This window comes from Mus caroli, chromosome 9 (assembly GCF_900094665.2).
Source record: "Mus caroli chromosome 9, CAROLI_EIJ_v1.1, whole genome shotgun sequence".
In the NCBI taxonomy this organism is placed as follows: domain Eukaryota; kingdom Metazoa; phylum Chordata; class Mammalia; order Rodentia; family Muridae; genus Mus; species Mus caroli.
In genome coordinates, this window is record NC_034578.1 from 22927934 (window position 1) to 22948684 (window position 20751).

At 45.0% G+C, this 20751-nt stretch overlaps 2 protein-coding genes across 3 annotated transcripts in view; one reads left to right on the forward strand and one right to left on the reverse strand.

Moving 5' to 3' along the window:
• Ncapd3 (non-SMC condensin II complex subunit D3) overlaps window positions 1-1611 on the forward strand; it is a 63544-nt gene extending 61933 nt beyond the window's left edge. For both annotated transcript variants that reach the window (XM_021171882.2, XM_029481307.1), the window contains 3 exons: window positions 741-812; window positions 902-962; window positions 1038-1611. In XM_021171882.2, coding sequence (XP_021027541.1) covers window positions 741-812; window positions 902-962; window positions 1038-1146 — 242 coding nt within the window. In that variant the 3' untranslated portion in view covers window positions 1147-1611. The remainder of the gene's footprint in view (window positions 1-740; window positions 813-901; window positions 963-1037) is intronic.
• Window positions 1612-3763: 2152 nt separating this feature from the next.
• Jam3 (junctional adhesion molecule 3) overlaps window positions 3764-20751 on the reverse strand; it is a 54054-nt gene continuing 37066 nt past the window's right edge. Inside the window, exons 2-9 of the mRNA XM_029482060.1 lie at window positions 12057-12122; window positions 11240-11353; window positions 8304-8456; window positions 7674-7876; window positions 6498-6597; window positions 5234-5363; window positions 5097-5151; window positions 3764-4786 (exon numbers count right to left, since the gene is read on the reverse strand). Coding sequence (XP_029337920.1) covers window positions 4751-4786; window positions 5097-5151; window positions 5234-5363; window positions 6498-6597; window positions 7674-7876; window positions 8304-8456; window positions 11240-11353; window positions 12057-12122 — 857 coding nt within the window. The 3' untranslated portion in view covers window positions 3764-4750. The remainder of the gene's footprint in view (window positions 4787-5096; window positions 5152-5233; window positions 5364-6497; window positions 6598-7673; window positions 7877-8303; window positions 8457-11239; window positions 11354-12056; window positions 12123-20751) is intronic.

Here is a 20751-nt window from a genome sequence, read left to right on the forward strand (position 1 = left end):
AATGACTTGAATGTCTGCTGGTGAAAGAGCCAGAACACAGTCCCAGTGTACTCTGGTGGCTTTGGGCCTTAAAGGTCAGAACATACCACGAAAGGTCAAGAGAAAGGAAGGGCTGAGAGGACTGAGATACTTACAGTGAGCAAAGATGGAGACAAGGAAGAAGTGACACTTGAGTGACACCAGGGACAGGGTGGTTACAGATTCCATGTAAAGATGTAGCCCAAAGCCGGGCGTGATGGCGCACACCTTTAATCCCAGCACCTGGGAGGCAGAGGCAGCTGGATTTCTGAGTTCAAGGCCAGCCTGGTCTACAAAGTGAGCTCAGGACAGCCAGGGCTATACAGAGAAACCCTGTCTCGAAAAACCAAATTAAAAAAAAAAAAAAAATGTAGCCCAAGGTTCTGGCCAGTTAAAGCCTTAGAGAACGATGTATCAACTCTTCCAACATATATGGACAAGAAAGAAACACAATGGGGTGGAAGTATGGAGATCCAGTAGGTAAGAAGTAATACGAAATGGAGGTCACCTACACGGAGGCAGTCACAGAAGGAGGCGGCGAGCTGGGAGAAGACACTGCAGTGTGAAAACAGACTGCAGTGCAAGCGTCTGCCTAAGCCTGAGACAAACCCAAGCTTCTGATGAGTCTTTGTGGGTCACCTAGGGGCTAGCAGTGAAGACCAGAGAGAACCCATGGCAAATTCCCACACGAATTTTATTCCCACTGTTCTCCCGTTCTCCAGATTCCATCAGTGACGTCACATTTGCAGCAGGGGTCAGTTACATAGGGACACCAGGAACTTTTCTTACCAAAGGTAAGTTCTGGGTTTTCTTCTGGTCAGCACAACTACTGCCTCTGAAATTCTGAGAAACTTAAATTTCTTCATGTTTGACTCCTTGTCAGAGAAACTCGAAGCCCAAGAACAAGGAAGTGACATTTTATGTTTATCGCTGCTTGATAAAAGGTAAGTTTTGGGAGTGGGCTTTCTAGTTGAGCTGTTTTCTGGTTGAGCTGTTGACTGCATGGTTTCCTTCCCCAGACCTCCACAGTCTCCACAGTGGAACGTAAAGTCTCCAGCCAGAAATCACGGCAGCACAAGATCCAGCCGGAGGTCCCTTCGTAAGGCCCCCCTGAAGACAGCCAACTGAGGCCTGTGGGAATATGTGCATCTCCTAGATAGAAGGGGAAAGCGTGGTGTGGCCTGCACCCACGTGGGTGTGGGAGACATGTACCTGTGTACTGCCAGCTCCTGCCTAGGACATCAGTGTGTCTTTGAGCAGCTTGTGTTTGTCTAACCAACCTTCCTATTTTTATTTCTCTTTCTATCATTATAGTTGAGATTTGTAAATAGAGAAATGATGTATTTAGACTTTCTCACAATAACATTAAGCTATTTAATACTGTGATACTCTATTTGAGTATCAAACTTTCTGTGGTAAGTTACAATATGGTCTTTTAAGGAACACAATTTTCAACGAAACCAGCTTTCTTCTGTATAACTCAAGTGTCTATAGCTTGTGTGACTTCAGTATAATAGATATGTCCCCTTAGCTAATGGCAAAAATTTGAAATATTTTTCTATTATTTATAATTACAAATTTTTATTAAAAGAGGTGTACAGTGTTTCTAAAACAAAGTAATAAATGTCAAATATAAATATAACCTAGCATTTATTATAATTTTTCTGGCTTTGGAGCAAGTCTTTATTGATGGTGTGCTTAACACTGCATTAAGTATTTAAGGGTTTAATTCATCTATCCACCTGCCCTTGTTCCCATATAGAACCTTTGTCTCTCTTGTGTCCCAGTAACCATCTCCATAAGTACATTAGGTAGGTGGTCAAGCCTGCTTATGATGGCATGGCTGGCTTCTTGACCCTTAGACAGAGCGGTGGTACTGATGGGTGAGACTGCTGAGGAACCTGGAGGGTTGGGATTGAATGCTCTGCCTTTTTGGAGACAAGCATCTCATGTATTGCTCAGCAGGTTGAACTGGACTCAGCCTTCCGAGTAACAGGGACAACAGGCATACTCCACCATACCCTCCTCCTGACCCAGGACCGTGCACCTAGGCAAGCCCTCTACTACTGGCCCCTGTACTCTTGTCATAAAGACGCTCTGACAGTTGGTGGCTCGAGTGTCACAGCTGCTCTTAAATGAACAACCTTGGCTGCAGTACAGGTGCAGATTTCCTTAGTGTGAAGAGTGTGTGTGTAACCAAATGCTAAGAATGCAGGGCAAACCTAGAGAAAGAACATGGTGTCAGTTTGTTTTGTTTTTTACAAATAACCAAATTGCAAGTGTGTTAGTACAGGTCTAACAGCTATGAACAACGTCAACAATAGTGGCCAACAGTCACAGTCACATTGAACAGGTAAGTAAGCGCTTTCTGTTCCTGTCTGTACAGTCACAGGCCACTGCTTTCCAAGCTAACATGTTGCTTTATCAAACTTAGTTCTCATGGCACTATGAAAAAAGGCAGCCAGACTTAGTGGTGCACACCTTTAATCCCAGCACTTGGGAGGCAGAGGCAGGCGGATTTCTGAGTTCGAGGCCAGCCTGGTCTACAAAGTGAGTTCCAGGACAGCCAGGACTATACAGAGAAACCCTGTCTCAAAAAAACAAAAACAAAAACAAAAAAAAAGACTTTAGGACATAGAGGAGTAAAAGAGCGGACAACATGGCTACCCTATTGCTATGACAGCCACTTTGGAAGGCCAGTGTCATAGCCCACCACTCCACTCCACCCGTGGCTAGAATGACAGCTGTCCTCTTCTCCCGCGAGGAAGGTAGAGGAGAGACCAGGCACCCTAAGTAGTCACAGAAACACTGAAGTTCCTGCTAACATCTTCGCACATAGCCTTCAACATAACATAAGAAAAAAAGTATCTCAATGAAAAAAGGAAGGATAAAGAAATTAAGATGACAAAGTGTCTAACATCTCTAAAACCACCCTGTAGGTGCAAGGTAGAACCAGGGACTCCTTTAGATGCCCCTGGCTTCTAACCACTTCATACCATGAGTCTAACACGGTCAAGTGTTTGAGACCAAGAGCATCTGTTCTCGAAGAATAAAGGCTTTTGAAATGGGGTTTCTAATGTCCCATAAAATGAGCAATGTCTCGGACAGATAAAAGGTTTACAATAAAATTGAGAAACTGCTTTTGGTCAGACAGCACTCTGCTCACCCTCAGGCTTTGTCCTCTGGCTGTACTTTTCTTCAAAGAGCTGTGCTGGACACAGCGGCTTGTCATGGAGGAGACGGCCTGTGGTGCTGGGACTCTTTTCATCACAACAAAGACTCTTCCTTTTAAACATGTTCAGTTTCCAGATTGCCTTTGGTCTTGGATACACTTATCAACTAAACAAATATTTTAAATGATTTTTACAAGCAAGCACACTGGCTTTGTCTTATAAGCTACCCAAAACAGACTGGGGTTCTGTCACAGGCACTCAAAGACAGGAACCACTGGCCACCAGCCTTCTTCAGCCTCCTGCCTGAGACCAGCCCAGGATACCACCAGTGACCATTTTAATCAGGTGCAGAGCTGAGATGAGGGCTGTGCAGGTTTAAGTGGACATTCCATCCCACACAAGTTAGTAACCATGAGGGGTGACTTAGCTATCCCTGAGACCATCCAACTAGGACTGCACAGGGCCTTTCTAGGAAGAGGAAATCTACAGGATGAGGCCATTCAAAACTAGCCCAAGAGTTCCCAAAGTTTCTTGATTAAAAAAAAAAAAAAAAGAAAAGATACAAACATGACTAGATTGGAATTCTTTAATGGTTTCCTAAGCAACAGTGGTCAGACAGAGTAAGTTTTCTTATGAAAAATGCTAAAACTTCTTTTGAACAAAGGAATATTCAGCCAGCCTCCTTAAGAAAACTCCTTAAAAGACTTTATTACTGGTATTTTCCAATTAAACACTAGCAGCCCAAGCCTTCTACCTTAAGTTGAACTCATTATAAAAAAATAAGTTTTGAAACACTGTATGGCAATATATTTACAGTTTATATAGAAATTTTCAGTAATCAAAATACATCTCTAGCAAAATTTAGAATGTTAAATTTTTATAAAATAAGCAAGACCAATAGAAAAGGAGACTTCAGTACCATTTCAGACTTAGCTTAAGATAGACAGAGGTTCTCCTATCTCCTGGCATCTCTTGGGAAGGAGTTCCCTGGGTCAGAGCCCTCTTCCCAGCAAGCAATTTCACCTTTCTGATTTGGGTTTTTTATGAAATGCTGATTCCAAACAGATTCTCCAGGATGGAAATGACAGTACTGGCCAATCAACAGAGGCAACACGGTGGGTCAGGGTCCAGGGAGCAAGGCACTGCCTGAAAACCTTCCTGGGGCACTGTCACAGGCATCAGGCTGTTGCCTGCTGCTGCTGCAGCCCAGCGCCTCAGCCTCTCTCTGCCAGTGTTGTCCTGGCAGCTAAACAGCCTGGGGCAAAAACAGTCCAAATTGCCCTGCATGGGAGAACTGAGACCAGAAAGGCCTTGAAGATCACCCTAATCCCCATAATGAGATCAGGCTAGCAACAGTCTATGTCTACGTCCATCTTCAGGAGGCTTTCTTTTATTCTTGTGGCTTGTTAAAGAGGAAGGAAGGAAGGAAGGAGTCATCAACTTTGGCCAAAACAAAAAGCTTCTGCCCGTTTGGCTAGGTCGGGAGCTCTGGGCTCACAGCAGCCCCGTGACCAGCTTCCAACAGAGGTACTTGCATGTGCTCTCCCAGCCGACAGGTGTCAGATAACAAAGGACGATTTGTGTCTGAAGTCACCCTGCAAAGGCAGCACAAAGAATCAATTCAGGGGGCTTTGTTGGGTGGTGGTTGACATACATTGGTCAAATCAAATGTAAGCTAATCTTGTCCCCTAAAAATGAAACCAGGAGCAAAACTGAGAGATGAATTACATCCTTGCTCTTCAGCAGTAACCTCTATTAGCACTCATGACCTGGTGAGGAAGGAGTTACCATGAGGGCCAAGAAGGTCAGGGAGTACACTTAATCCCCAAATCCCGAGAGCCACATTGTTTCCAAGCAGTAGTAGTTTTCCTGGTAGACACAGACCACTAGGGCTTCTGCTCTTACCTCCTCACTCGTCCGGATATAGTTAACACCGTCATGCTTCCCTGGGCTCTTATAACTGTGAACACAAGAGGACAGACAGCTCAGTAATGCAGCTACACTGCTAATACAAGTCTGAACCTCAAATAAGACAGGCGTACCTTTCTCCATCTTGTTTACTGCTGATGAAGCAGCCTCGTCTGTACGCACAGCAGATGCCCATCGTAATCACAGCAAGAACAATAAGGACAACAAGGACTCCCCCAATAATCCCAGCAATGTTCAAATCATCTGTAGAAAAAGTTCATAGACAGAGATGGTGTGGTCCATCAAAGGACCTTGGCCCCGTTAGCTTACCTTTCCAACCCCTGTGCTGACCCATTTACCCCTCTGTCTACTCCTGCCTACTCTAGCCAGAAGAGGAAACTGACCCATTAACATCTCTCTGGGTAAGAAAATACAAGCTACCATAACCCCTGATATCATAAAACATACTGAAATGTAGATGGTTCAAAAGCAGTTACACTCAAAGCCACTGAGAGATGCTTACCAGTGTATAAAAGGCTTTAAAGTCTTGTAAATATTACTTATGGAGAAATGGCTATATTTATATATAGCCTCAAGAGCCAGGAGCCCTAAGTAAAGTAACCTTCCTAATTTATACAGCCAGCCTTTGCTGGAGATGAGGAAAAGAAAGCTTCAAATCTTAGCTGTAAAAACATTAAATGCAAACTTGACCTTCTACTTCAGCTGCTGCCTGTCCTTGGCCCTCATATAACCCCCTGCACTCTTCCAGGCAGAGGCTCTAAAGGTTTTCTCCCTCTATGCACACCTTCCTACAGCAGTGAGTACCCTAAAGTAATTCTCCAAACTGGACTGATGACATGCATTAGAATGCGATATGGGCACAGACACTGTGGCAAGTTCCAGTGACCCCTGCATGATGTAGGCAACAGTCCTCCAACAGGCTAGGGAAACACTGCTCTGGAGTGACCACAACTAAGAATGAAGGAAGGAACCCAGTGGCTTAGCTCACCCTATCCACTTCCTCCCAACACCTCCCCAAGAGCCCACTACCTAATGATGACATCACAGGAGAAAAGAATGAGGCTTTTGATTTCCTGCAAAAATAACTACTCTGGCTAGATTCCCATCAGGGCTCCCTACGCAAATGTTTTTGATGCTTCAATCGTGTACCAAAAAAAAATGTATTACACCTGGTGCAAGTTCTATGCCAACATGTTCCCAACACCCAAGCCCCCAGGAAGCTGGTTTGCGCATCTTCTCATTTAGACCTCCTGCTCTTTTATACTCCCATCAGGCTCTCCGAGGATCTGATGAGTCCCCTGTCAGCTGCAGAGCTAACATTCAACTTAAATGTTCTATTCACTTTCATCTTCAGTGTAATCTTTTCAAGTGACTCACAGACTTCCATGTCCTGCCCCTCACACCTGGCTGCACCTGCGTCATTGGAAGCAATGCAGTAGTACTGCCCAGAGTCGTCCTTGTGGACAGCATTGAAAACCTGTTTTAGAAATGACAAAGTGTTACTTCACTCAACAGGACAAACTGAGTGACAGACATCAAGGGTGACACCACACCAATGCCCCACTGAAGCCACAAAGCAGTCCGCTCACCAGCAGCTCTACTGTCCTCACCATTTCCCTCCTGCATCAGAGCTTCACAAGGAACTCCCTTCAGGATGCAGAGAGAGCAAAGCTAGGCAAAGCTAGGCCACAAGCAGCCCATTTCACTGTCCCTCTGAAGTCCAAGGGATCCTAGCAGCTCTCCTTAAGCAAATACCAATACCCTAGAATGAGTCACGATTCACCCGATCACTCCCTGAAGTTGGGTATTTCACAAACCAGGACGCCACCCTCCCTGCTGAAGTGCCTCAAAGCCAGCATGTCCTTTGCAGATGGCTAAGCCATGCTGTTGCATTTTCTTCTCACTCCCATGTGACCTCCTACCTCCCAGTAGGTTAGCTTTTTTTCTTGTTTTTTGTTTTTTTGTTTTTTGTTGTTTTGAGACAGTTTCTCTGTATAGCCTTGGCTGACCTTAAACTCACTCTGTAGACCAGGATGGCCTCAAACTCACAGAAATCCGCCTGCCTCCTGAGTGCTGGGACTAAAGGCATGTGATGCCAACCACCACCAGGCACCAGGAGTTATTCTGAAGCAAATTCAAGACATATTTAATCCATATCTCTTTATGATAAGGACTTAAGAACTACAAGATAAGTCCTAAACTTAAGGACTAACAGAACTATCAATTCTGTTGATAATGGCTTAATATCAAACATCTGCCCAGTAAGCACATTTCCTTCACATGGTGTATATGTTCCGTTGATTATTCAAACTAGGATTCTAATAACATGAACCCACTTATTTACCTGCTCCCTGTTCTCATCCAGATGTACAGGTTTCCATTTTGTTTTACCCTTAACACTTATTTATAGAAAAGCCAAAGCCACCTTTCCTGTAGTGTTTCTGATGTTCTAGGTTTTGCCTCTGCCTTGAAAAGGAGCCTCCCTGGTTCTCCTTCCAGGCATCCTAGGTTCCAACAAACGCATCTGCTTCCTCACCTTGGAAGGGATCTTACCAGAGTGCCTGTCTCCGAGTTCACATGGAAAGAGGAATTCTGGAACCTGGGATTGGCTCTGGAATCTGTAGGCAGTGGCACATCATTGCGGTACCAGCTGTAGTGAGGCCGGGGATAGCCCTCGCTCTCTTGGCACTGCAGTGTTGCTGTCTTGCCTACAGGTACAGCGGCTGGAATTCTGCAGACAGGGGTCACTGGCTTCACTGCAGGCAAAATACGGGTTGGTGTTTAAAATCTCAGCACAGGCCCATCATACCAAAACCTAGTGTAATAAAGGGGCCCCGAAGGCCACAGCCCATCCACTGCCTGCACCCTGCACCCTGCTCACTCTGAAGTCATTCCAGCCCGTGTGTCCAATCTCAGTCTCCAGTTCTTCTACCTTCAGGAGTAAGCTGAAAAGGAGGCTGCAAAGGCAGATCCCTAAGGCTGGTAAGGAACACAGCAGGTGCGTGTTCTCATCTTCCCAACCCAACTCTAGACAGCCTCAGTGACCCCCTTCCAAACCGCAGATAGCCCCAGGAACACAGCCCTGGAGGAATGAATCAAAATATGAGCTAGTCTCTTATTCTAGAGCTAAGGGCTGACTCATAGGGCTGGCCAGTAGAGATGCTACACATTAATGGGGCCTACCTTGCACAATTAACTCAATGGTAATCTCATCAACTTCTTTTCGGTCACTTAGAGCAACGACCTCACAGCGATAGATGGCTGAATCCGACCGTGTCACATTCCAGATCCTCAGGGAAGTTTTTCCAAACACATCTGTGCGACCTGCCAGGTCTCCTATAAAAAAGAAGACACAAGATACTGGACACTGGAAGACTGTGGGGCTGGACTTGATAGCAGAGCAAGAAGACTGCAGTGCTGTCTGTCCTGTCCCTCCCTGTGTGAAAGACAGAATCAGAAAAAGGACTTGCCTCTGCAATGTATGACTCTACAACTCAGTAGAAATGCACCTAATAGTTAATGAGGTTTCTCCCAAGAAAACCTACACTGCCCACTTTGCACATGGAGAGATGAAACTCCACTTGGATACCTTATACCCTCTAAGACTATTAAGATAAAGGTCAGATGACCACAAGTGTGTGTGTGACTATGGTGGAAGCACCAAAGCGTGAGTGTAAATGGAGAAGCCAGGGCTGAGCACGCGGCTCGCTCAGTGATTAAGTCAGTTACTGCTTTTGTAGAGGATCCAGGTTTGGTTCCCAGCAACCTATGTGGGTTCACAACCATACATAACTCCAATTCCACGGGAGCCAATGCCTTCTTCTGACCTCTGCACACCCAGCATGCAGATACAGTGCACAGACATATGCAGGCAAAAGACACACATAAAATTTAAAAAAATAAATAAATATGGTGATGCTCCTTTGGAAAGCCATCTCAAAAACTCACCATGTAGCCACCATGTGGCCCAGTAGTTGTGTACTTGGTCTGTCTTCACACAGAGATGAGTGCAGAATACTGATGACAGCCAGTGTAAAATCAGCACCTGAACATCACCTGATGCATGGCGCCCACACAGTGACCAGTGACCCCACCACTGAAGGGAACAACTAAGTCCTGTGCTAAGTGAAAGAAGCCTTACATGACATCGCCTAAGAGGTGTGTGGGTAAGGGCTGCTAAGAGGTGAGGGGAGGGCCCTGACTGCATGGCATGGGCTACGGAAAGGTTCTGGGATTGACAGGGTGGTCCATTTCTATGTGAGTATAAAAGCCAACTTTTACACTTCAAGGGGGACAGGAGTAATAGGTATAACAGGAGTAACAAGTGTGACAGGGGTAACAGGAGTAACAGGTTTAACCCGTGTCTTAGGCACAGTACCAGTCCAGCCTCCACCCTCCTGCCTCTCTGTGGTTCGTGTCCTTTAGGGTAACCATTCCTATGGCTAAGAGTAACACCTCTGATGTCTACAAAGAGAAAGCTGTAATTGTTAGTGATGCGAGTGATAATTCAGGGCCTCATACGTACAGATCAGTGGTCCATCACTCTGCCCACCCTACCCCACTAGGGAAATGAGTTTTCATAAAGATGTATTTTTACTATTTGTTATTATATGCGTTGAGTTTGGGTATGTGCGGGTGTGAGCATAGCCCCTGCAGCCTATGGAGGAGCTGGAGTTACAGGCTGCTGGAGTTACAGGCTGCTGGAGTGGGTACTAGGAACTGAGCTCAGTCCTCGGCAAGAGTCCACTCTTAACTCCATCATCCCTCTAGCCTCAGCCTCCCCTCCAAAAACTCATTAGGTTTTTATAGTTTTAATATGTGAGTCTTTTTTTAAAAGACTTCCTTATTTATATTCTTGGTGTGGAAATGTTTTATCTACACACCACATGCATGCGTTCACGGCCTGTGAAGGCCAGGAGGTGTCAGATTCCCTGCAGTTGGGAGCTCTAGAGGGTGCTACCGCTGAGCTACACATACAGCCCTTGTAAGTTGTTGGGGTTTGACCTTGTTTCCCCCCTCAATCCTAGGAACTGAATTCAGAGTTTCATAAATGCTAGGTAAGTACTGTACCTCCGAGCTACCGCTGAAGCCAACAAACTATTTTTAAGAGCAACAACTCCTGAAACCTGTAGAACTCAGATCACAATACCCACGACTTCACTAAAACTGAACGTACCTGCACGGGACCTCCTCTTTCTCCTTCCCTTGCTGCCAGAGGGAAAGTAACATCCGACTCTGCCTCTCACGGCCCCAGCACTCCATCCCTCAGCACAGCCGATCCTCCTTGCAATTCTCCCTTGCATTTCCAGTGGCGCTACCTCAGCTCAGCCATTTTAGCAACCCCTCCCACCAGACTCTGCAAAGGCAATGTGATCTGGTCCTGCTCGGAGCTATGATCACCTCCAGTCTCTGTTGCTTCTCCTAGCACCTCTGATGGGTAGTGTCTGCTGTCCAGACATCCCGTGCACTTCCCATCTTCCTCATCACCCTCTCAGCCAGGCTCTGGTGACAGCTCTTCTCAGAAGCTGAGCTCTCACATATGTGTCCATATGTAGCATTCTTTCCTGCCATTATATCTCTCACCATGCAGCGCTTGCTATCTTGTAGACTGCCTGAGCACTCTGCAGCCTACGTCCTGATCCCTGGCTCTCAGTCCCCTCCTCTTCCTCCTCGCCATCATATGGTAGCTTATGTTACTACTGCCCCCAGATACTTTCCTGCTTCAGGTCAGTGTAGGGAGGCCCCAGGCCTGACACTGGACACAGTGGAGCTCAATCCTGTGTGATACTGCTATAATAATCCCTTTGGGCACCCCCTCACAGCATGTCTGTCGTGGGCCACAACAACATGGCTAAATAGTTTGCTGTGATTTCTCAAGCAATCTGTACAGAGATCCAGGTCCTTACTAAGGAGCTGGGATTTGTTGAAGTTGTACTGTAGAGGTACAGGCAGGCTCAAAATATCAATGCTAAAATTGAAATTTTCTCCAACAATAAACTCAAAAGTCAGAGCACTCCTAGCCACAGGAGCAGGCTAGCAGTCTGGGGAAATGTTACTGTAAATAAATTCCACAACCTGCAGACAAAATAGGAGTAGTGCAGAGGACAGTGGGATCATACCTTGAATCTTGTTGTCAAAATACACATATGTGGTTTGACCATCTTGGATTTTCTTCCATTCAATCCTAGGGTCACTTGTCTGTGAGTCCGTGATGATGCAAGACAATTCCACACCTGGAGAGCAATGAGAGAAAGATAAGCTTAAACTTATAAGCTTAAACTTTCCAAGATGAGTTTCTGCCAGAAAACCAATGAAAACATTAGTAAGGATTTCACTACAGGGAACACACCTTCCCTTAGACACCGGCATCTATTATATGAGCTTTCTTTGTTGTATAGATACAAGGATAGGCAGGAAACAGATGACAGCCAATGTAACCTGCAGAGTGTGTTGCTAGTCGAACATTCTTGGCTAGTCCCCAGGGAAGTAGGGGCTGGAGGGCTGGCTCAGTGGCTAAGAGCACTGACTGCTCTTGCAGATAGATAGCAGTTCAATTTCCTGCACACAACTATCTATACTCCATCTCTTAGAGATCTGGGGCCCTCTTCTGACCTCTGCAGTATCCTCCTGTACCTGTACATAGACAGGCTCACAGTCACAAATAAATATTTTTTAGATGATAATAGACTGGGTGTGGTAGTACACACTTTTAATCCCAGCACTTGGAAGGCAGAGACAGACAGACCTCTGTGAGTTCCAGGCCAGCCTTGTCTCTGTCGTGAATTCCATGTCAGCCAGAGCTACACAATGAGATCCTATCTCAAACAAACAAATATATCAATACAATAAACACAATAGAACAGGTGCTGGGTTGGCTGCAGAGCTGCCCAGTGTCCACTAGGGGGCCCCATCCCTCTCCATGTTTCCTGTACTTACTTTCAAATTCATGTACCACTGGGTTTCGGTTGCTGGATTTGAGATTCACTGCCTCTATCATGCAGCCTAAAGGAAAAAAGAAAAGTAAAATCAGACAGCCCCATAACAGCAAGAAACTCTGGGTGGAGGCCACAACTTTTCCTTCCATGTAAACATGGATGTCCATCACAAAACACAGGGCAAACAATAGTTGATACATCCTTTTGTTTCTCATATTCTAGAAGAACTTAAGGGAAGAGCTTTGAAAGTAGAAAAAACACCCATTATTAGTACTCATGGCAGCAAAGAACAGCACTAACTAAGACCCAGCAAGCTTTGAACAGAGAGACTGTTGTGTGTATCCTAATGGGCCTCGGTGTAGCCTCTCTGCTACAGCTACCCTGGGTAGGCTTCACAGGCTTGTTGTTTGAGTCAGGGTCTCTCACGGGTCTGGGATCCCGGATTAGGATAGAATGTCTGGTCAGTGACCCTCAATGATCTACCAGCGCTGGATGACTGATGTGTGCCACCATACCTGCCATCTGACACAACTCTAGAGACCTAAGAAAGGTCTTCAGTGCTTTCAAGGCAAGCGTCCTATTGACCAAGTTATCTCTCTAGCCTGTATTTTATTTTTAAATGGCACTTAGTGTCTTAGGTTGGGTTTCTATTGCTGATAATGCACCATGACTAAGAGCAACTTGGGAAGAAAGGATTGATTTTATCTTACAACTCTTCACACTCTATCACTGAGGGAAGTCAAGGCAGGACCGGAAGCAGAAGCCATGGAAGAATGATATTTACCGGCTTGTTCCTCATGGCTTCCTCAGCCTGCTTTCCAATATGCCTCAGGACCACCTGGGCAGGGGTGGCACCACCCACAATAGGCTGGGCCCTCCCACATCAATCATTAATCAAGAAAACACGCCCCAGACTTGCCACTGCGATCTAACACAGACTTCCCTGTGAGTTGTTGGTCATAAAGGCCTCAGAGGCACTAAAACCAGGACAGGCCACTGGCACTGCTCTTGGTTGTCCACTAACCTGACGTAAGTCCAAATTGATAAAGATACTACTGGCTTTAGATGCAGGATATAGAGAAGTCAACTCAAACTGACCAGGAAACTAGCTTACACTGTTGCCAGAAGGTGCTATGTAGGCTGCTAAAGAGAGAAGACATCAATGGCCTGACCCAGTGCTGGACACTGCGTGCTACAATATTGACCTGCTGGCAATGTATGGCCCTGGTACAATAGTGGTGTGACTGTGAGCGAGCAACCCTGATCCACAGGAAGTATTTCATGTCTGGCACTAGGAACTTGGTCAAAAGCGTCTGGCTTGGGGATCCTCTAGCTGTTGCTTTGCTGTCAAACTGCTTTCTGAAGCTTGACGGTTTTGTGCATAGACCTGCGCTTCTCTCCACCTTGGACAGGGAAGCTTCCTTTCCAAGTGCACAGTTAACCCAGACTCATAACTGTTCCAAGGTATAATGACGGAACCGTGCTCAGCTATGCAAGCATCATCCACTGCAACTTCCCACCAGCCAGAGCTCAGGGAACTTTGCAAAACAAGGCAGAAAGAACACAACAAACGGGATGGAGAGGAGAGATGTCAAATGCTTGCTTCTGGACGTGCCATAGCTGTTGCATACATTGACTCATGGGGTCTGTGGTTGCTATTGTGCGGGTAACCAGCACAAGATCAAGCCAGTCAACAAATCCCTATGTGGCTGAGGGAGGGCCTAAGTAAGGCCCCACTTCTTTCAGAGGAAGTAATGGCAACTGAAGTCTTCTGAGAGAAAAGGAGTCAAACTTTCTTTGCAGATGCTGATAGGTTGCTCATATTGCAATGGATGTCCACACAGTCACTCATGTGCATATGAAGAGCACTAACGTAACTAGTTATTAATAACAACAACAACAACAAAAACAGGGAAGACAAGAAGCTGCAAGGGAGAGTGTAGGAGGGGATGGGGTATTGGGAGGAGGTGGAGATGCAATCAAAACATTGTATAAATGCATGGAGTTGTCAAAAATAAAATATTTTTTAAAATAATAAATAAAAAGAAAGAAGCAAGGGGCTAGGAGTGGTGGCGCAAGCCTGTGACTCAGTTTGAGGCCAGACTGTGATACATAGTAAATTCAGGGCCAATTAGGGCTACTAAGTGAGACCTTGTCTCAGAAAGCAAGAGTTAGGAGGAGATAATAAACACCTGGAACCCCCTTATCTGTGATCTGGCTACTTACTTCCCAAAGGCTAAAATGGTCCCCACACAAGGACATCCTACAATGCACCAACCACAGGTTATTTGTAGCACAATGAGAGCAAGCAGAGAAAAGTTGACATCCGCATATCTCATCAAAGCAAACGAAGCCGAGAGGGGTCAGAGTACTTCAGGTCATTTCTGAGTGTTCATATCCGCTGGTTAAGAAGCTAGCTCCAAGAATTACCAGCACCCCACCCTTCTGGATCTTATACCCATAAGGCAAATTTGTGCTTTCCCTGGGAAAGCAACAATAGTCAGGATAAGGAATGTCACATGAAAATTCACCAGTTAAAGAGTGTAAGATGTCACATATGAGCAGCAAGTAAGGAGTACGCAGAGCAGACCAGAAATGTGACCTAAACTTACAGACAGCATGATTTTGACAGGCACCAACTACAATGGTTTGCTTCTTGTAGATCAGCTGACTATTCTGCTAAAGGAATTATCCTACCTGCAAAGTGATGCTTATGGTAGAGAAAAGACCCAGCAAAGCCTGTACCCCTCCCTCCCCTAGTACTTTGACAGGCGATGGAGCAGGGCAAGGAGGCACACCATGCTGCTGGGATTCTAATGAACTGCACCTCTGAGCATCACTGGGACTATCTAACAACATTCTCAGCACTGACTCAGCCTCCCACACTCTCCAAGTGACGACTACTGCATGTATTTCCCAGGCAGGGGACAGAGCCTACTGGCAACAAGCACAGGCAAGAATCGAGCCCAGGAGTTTGGACTTATCATTTCTACTTCATGATTTACTTTATTTTCTTATAGAAAACAATGCTAAAAAGCTACCCAGAAATAAAAGAGACAGCAACAGATCCACATAATGGAGATTTTATACTAAAAGGAAGACATGAATCAGACCCTGAAGTCTAAATTGATAGCCCATTGTTCTACAAAAGTCCCTTTTCAGACAAGTTTGCAAGGGAAGTGGCTTTAAAAAGGATTTGATGTGATGTGCAGTTGGCACAGTCCTCACCAACCCAACAACTCTTCCTCCCGCTCACAACATGGAACTGGGCTAAGGGAGAGGGCAGGGAACAGGCAAGATGAGGATGATAAGGCACAAGAGGAAGCGCTGTCGCTCTGACGTTCACGTGGCCTTCCTGGTGGCCAGCACCCAGAGCTGCTGTGTTCTCCGCTTCCCCTTCCCTTTCCTTACCGGGAACAATTGAGGCACCTGTGAAAAGAACTGCAGTTTCCTCCTCAGTGTTGAGAGACCTAGAGACTGCCAGGGTCTGGGGCCAGGATGGCAGGCAAGCAATACGCCAATCCTTCACTTGCTTAAAATACCATTTCCCTAAGCCAGACTCAGAAAGGGATGTTTTTGAATTGCTGGGTGGGTAGACAGGGAGGTGGGCAGAGGCAGAAGGAGGGACAAGTGTGAGCCAAATCTACAGGCGTGCACAGATGAAAACACCACAGTGAAGCCACCATGCTAACTAAATAGGTGAAGGCAAGGACCACTGTCCAACCCCTCACGCTCACACATGGAATGCGTACATCCTTAGGTCTTGCCAAACATGCCTGGAGGTTTTTACACTTTGTGTTACCCAGGAAGCCTTGAGCAGCAACTCATTCAGTGGAGCCAGGCCCCGATCTGTAGTTACACTCAAAAACAGTCTGTTGCCCAGCCTGGGACACTCAAGTCTCCTCCTACCGCCCCAGAGTGACTGGCTATAAAATGCTTCTAGAGCCTCAAGCCAGACCAGCCAATAACATAAAATACTGTGGCAAGCCCAGACTTAAGCCATGACAAGTGTGGAACTGGAATGGCCTGAGCTTCAGCCCACACTCTTGTTAGTGCTGCAGTCCGCTCCTCTGCAGTCTGCTCGCTTGCTCGCTCACTCACTCGCTCTAGTTGAATGTTCTAAGGGCTGTCACACACTCGAGAGAACTCAGTTCCAAGGGTGACTGCTCAGCATCTCAGTGCAAACTATGCATCTTCCTTCATTTTCTCTTCTTTCTTTGAAATTAAAGCCATGCAAACCAGACACTGATCTACTGACACAGGACTAAACCACTACAATAATGGGAGAAGGGGTCTCTATCTCTAACAGTGGCTCTATTTACCTACAGGGCCAGCCGTGAGAGGAGATCAGTAGGCTTAGTTTTTCATGGAAAATTATTTAACTGCACTTTATACCAATTACTATAAACCAGGATAAAATTTTTCTTTTAAACTTATTTCAGTCTACAATATGTTGTTGCTAAAACCTAGTTTATGTGTGACTGGCTCTCAGAGAATTTATATTTAGCTTTCTGGCACTCTGTTCACTTTGTCTCCTGCTCAAAAGAAAACTTTCCCCTAAGCAGGACTCAAGCCGAGAATATCACGTCAGCACACAGCACTGTGGGACTGTGCTGGCCCACTGGGGCTCAAGTCTAAATATAAAACAGCAACACGGGTTATCCATGGACATTAACTGCGCGTTTACTGCTCAGAACTGAACACTTGCTTGGACTTGTTCAGTGAAAGCCACCGTACAGGAACATATTTCACTATAAAGCAGCATTTCAACAGTGTCACAGCACAGTAGCCAACTGTCCAGGAATTTAAGGGCAAGAACTGAGGGAGAGTGAACACAGAGTGCGATTGTCCAGAACCATCTACACATACAGCAGGACATAAATCACTCAAAGCAGGTTCTGACCGACCACAGCACAGCTAAGTCCTGCTTACACCACCAATGTGATCAAGGCCAAACTAAATGGCAATACAATCTAACAGATCCTTAGAAATGAAGTGTAAGTCTACCTAGTAATACACCTGAGAGGACAGCATGAATAGAAGTCTTAGGCCAGCTTGGGATACACAACAAAACCCTGTCTTTCTTTAAAAATTAAAAAAAAAAAAAAAAAGGGAGTGGTGGCGCACGCCTTTAATCCCAGCATTCAGGAGAGAGGCAGGTGGAGCTCTGTGAGTTCAAGGCCAGCATGGTAAACACAGCAAGTTCCAGAACAGCCAGAGAAACCTTATTATCTTGAAGAAGGAGGAAAAGGGAAAAAGGAAAAAAAAAAAAAAAAAAAACACACACACACACACAAGGATCAGCAAACAAGAAGAATTAAAAATAAATCTGGCTTGAATGGCTAATTTTATGTGTCAATGTGGAGGGTGCTTTTGCAAAGCATTACTATTTAAACTGTGGAGCTCTGGGTTCTCTGGTATCATTAGATCTTATCCTAAAATTGGCTGCAGATCTAAATAGACTGAAGAGCGCCCTCCCCATGTAGGAGGAAGTTCTTCAGCAAAATGTCTTTGGGCCTGGTGACATCACTGTCTCTCCAGGGTCACCAGGCTCAGGGGATGCACTGTACACTCCTAACATGTCAGCTTTCATAACCTCAACACAATTCCTTAGCATACCTCTTCTCTGGAGACCTGCTTCTCTGAAGGATGCTGACATGCTAATGCTCTGCCTGTGGTACTTCTTAAAAGGATCTCCTATGTTCACATACACTGTACACATGCCCAGAAGAGTTCTCTGAGGGACTCTCAGAGCACAGAGCCAGAGCCACAGCTCACCACATCCCATAAATCAGACCAGATGCTGTTTCTATTTGATTCTACTATCTCCTAACTCAAAACACCAAAGATTTATTTTTTTAAAGATACTTTTACTTTTAATTATGTGTATATATTGAGGTAGAAGGTGCACAGGATGCCTTCTGAGTCCAAGGAGAGCATCAGATCCCCTACAGCTAGAGTTACCAGTGACTTTGAGCCACCTGATATGGGTGCTGCCTGTCAAACTCAGGTCCTCTATAGGAGCAATATGCATTCCTGATTGCTGAGCCCTCTCTCCAGCTCCACCAAAGATTTCTTAAGCACAAATATGATTAATATCAAAATAGTAAAACTGTCTAATAATGCCTGAGACAAACATGAGTAAAGAAATAGCCGCCCTGGAAGAAGTGACCACGCGCACACACACACACACACGCACGAGTGCACATTCGCACGTACACACGCACACACTCCTCTCCTTTCTCTAAGATGTTGCTTTGTACACTTGAAAGAGGTCTGGGATTTGTAGAGGGGAGGAGTACTGTGTGCACTCACTCTGAGGAAAGACCTTGAGAAGAAAAGGGGTACCCGCATTACACACACTCTTCAGTACTAAACCAATGGGATGCCGCCTCTGCACTCCATCAGCACCAAACACTCTTCCAGGAAAAATGGAGGAAGAACAAAATAGCAAGTAGGCCTGAGGACAGGGTCGGGAGGCAGAAAGGCAGAAGGGGAAACAGGAAGGGAAAGACTCCCCCAGAGTACTAGCCTACCTCTTTTTGTAATTGATTGTTGGCCTCCATCCTTTTTAATCATTCAAAAAGTTTATACAACAACAAATGAGCTGGGCGGCATCCCTGCAAGAGTCCAGCTTTAGCTGAAACCAGTATAGAGCTATAACATACTTAGGAGAGAGAGGTTAGTCAGCATGTTCGTAAGCCCAGCATCATCGGCTGCTAACAGCAGACTAATCGAAAGCTCAGAGAGACATCTTTTCCATGAGACTCACCTTGGAGGTACTGAGGCATGACAATGGTGATGACTAAATATACAGCATGTGTCAAGGTATATTCTTGTTCTGTAGAGCATCTCACCTGCAAATACATCACCCCTAACACTAAACTGACTGGAAGCCTTGCCTGATGCGACTCTGTGAGCCGGTCCTGTAAACACTACTTGCATGTCATTACAAATTCTGGTATCAGAATTCCAAGACAAGAATATGTGCTACAAAGAATCTACTCGATTTAATTCAAATGAAATATATTCAATTCGATTCAAATATATACCAAGTTATATTTGCACTCCAACTGTATAAGCTCTGCAATAATCTTCCATCTTGCTTACACTCTCCAAGGCCCTCTCTGGCTCTGCAGCCTGAGGAGATACACAGAAACAACCTTAGCTGCTGTTGTCAAGGGCAGGGGAGGAGGATGGACCGACTTTAGGTGTAAGTGGATTCTCCACTTCATGCTCAGAACCACTGTAAAGAAGGGATGAGATTTCTTTATCCCATTGTCCTAGCAGTAAGAAACATATTCAAGCTACACGACTTTCAGCTTTAACATGTTAAAAGAAAAATAAACATGGTCTAAAAGCATCCTGTGTAACTGAAATTGAAGGACCAGGAAAATTAAGAATGGTTTTATGAAGAAAAAAAAAAAGAGTAAGTTCAATTCTCATGTGTACAGGCTAACTTCAGCTCAGTCCCACCAAAATAGGACAAGACTATACACTACCAAGAATTTGTCTATTACAGGAAAGATTTTTCTAACTCACTGCTACTGAGTTATATACTTAGAAATAAAGCAGCTTGGTTGTATTTTTCTCTCCTCAATGAATAAGAAAAATATTCCCATGAGCTAGGTGGCTAGTCGGGTCCCTGTAATTCCAACTCTGAGCAGAGTGAGCTGAGAGCGGAGCATCTGAGATAAGGTCAGAATGCACAAGTCAGAGACCTGTCTGCGCTGCACTGAGACCGTGCCTCACAAACGGAAAGAAAGCATTAAAGAAATGCATGATTATTCAGTGTATAAATTACATAAATATAGTATACAAATTAATGTCAATATGATTCAAAATAAACATTGTAGTTTTATGTGTAGTTTAAGGAAACAAGCAATTAGGAGTAACCACTATACTTTAATGTCATACATATAATCATGACTAAATATCTAAAGTTCACTGAATAAATAAATTCACAAGTACATGAAAAAGGCAAGAATGAAAAAAAATATTTTTAAAGAGGTAGAAAAGAAAATGCAACCAACGGCACATTTGGAAGGCTGGGTCCCTGCAACCAAGGGGATTCACAAGTATTAATGGTGGCAGGCTCCATGCTAAGGAAGCAGCAGCCTTCCCCTGGCTAACTCCTACTTGTTTGTTTTAAATGGCTTTGCCATGGGTAAGAAAGTGAGAGGTGCTATTTCAGCAGGAAACAATTCAGGCTCATGCTGAAGGCAACCATTCCAGCCCAGAATGAAAACAAAGCGAGGGTTTCCTAGCTAAGTTCCTTACCAGTAATTTCAGGTATCAAAGTTCAAAATTTAGTCCTGCCTAATCTACACACTTTTTATGTCCAAAGCCACAGTGAAAAAGTGACCATGACATTGTCTCTGTTGATTCAGCTTAAACATATATGCTATGCATGAAATAAATTATTTTAATTAAAAAAGAAAAAAATCAAGCCGGGCAGTGGTGGTGCATGTCTTTAATCCCAGCTCTTGGGAGGCAGAGGCAGGTGGATTTCTGAGTTCGAGGCCAGCCTGGTCTACAGAGTGAGTTCCAGGACAGCCAGGGCTATACAGAGAAACCCTGTCTTGAAAAACAAAAACAAAAAAAAAACAAAAGAAAGAAAGAAAGAGAGAGAGAAAGAAAGAATCAAAAGATGCCAGGAAGGATGGCATAATGGGATTCCTGGAGTATAATGCTGC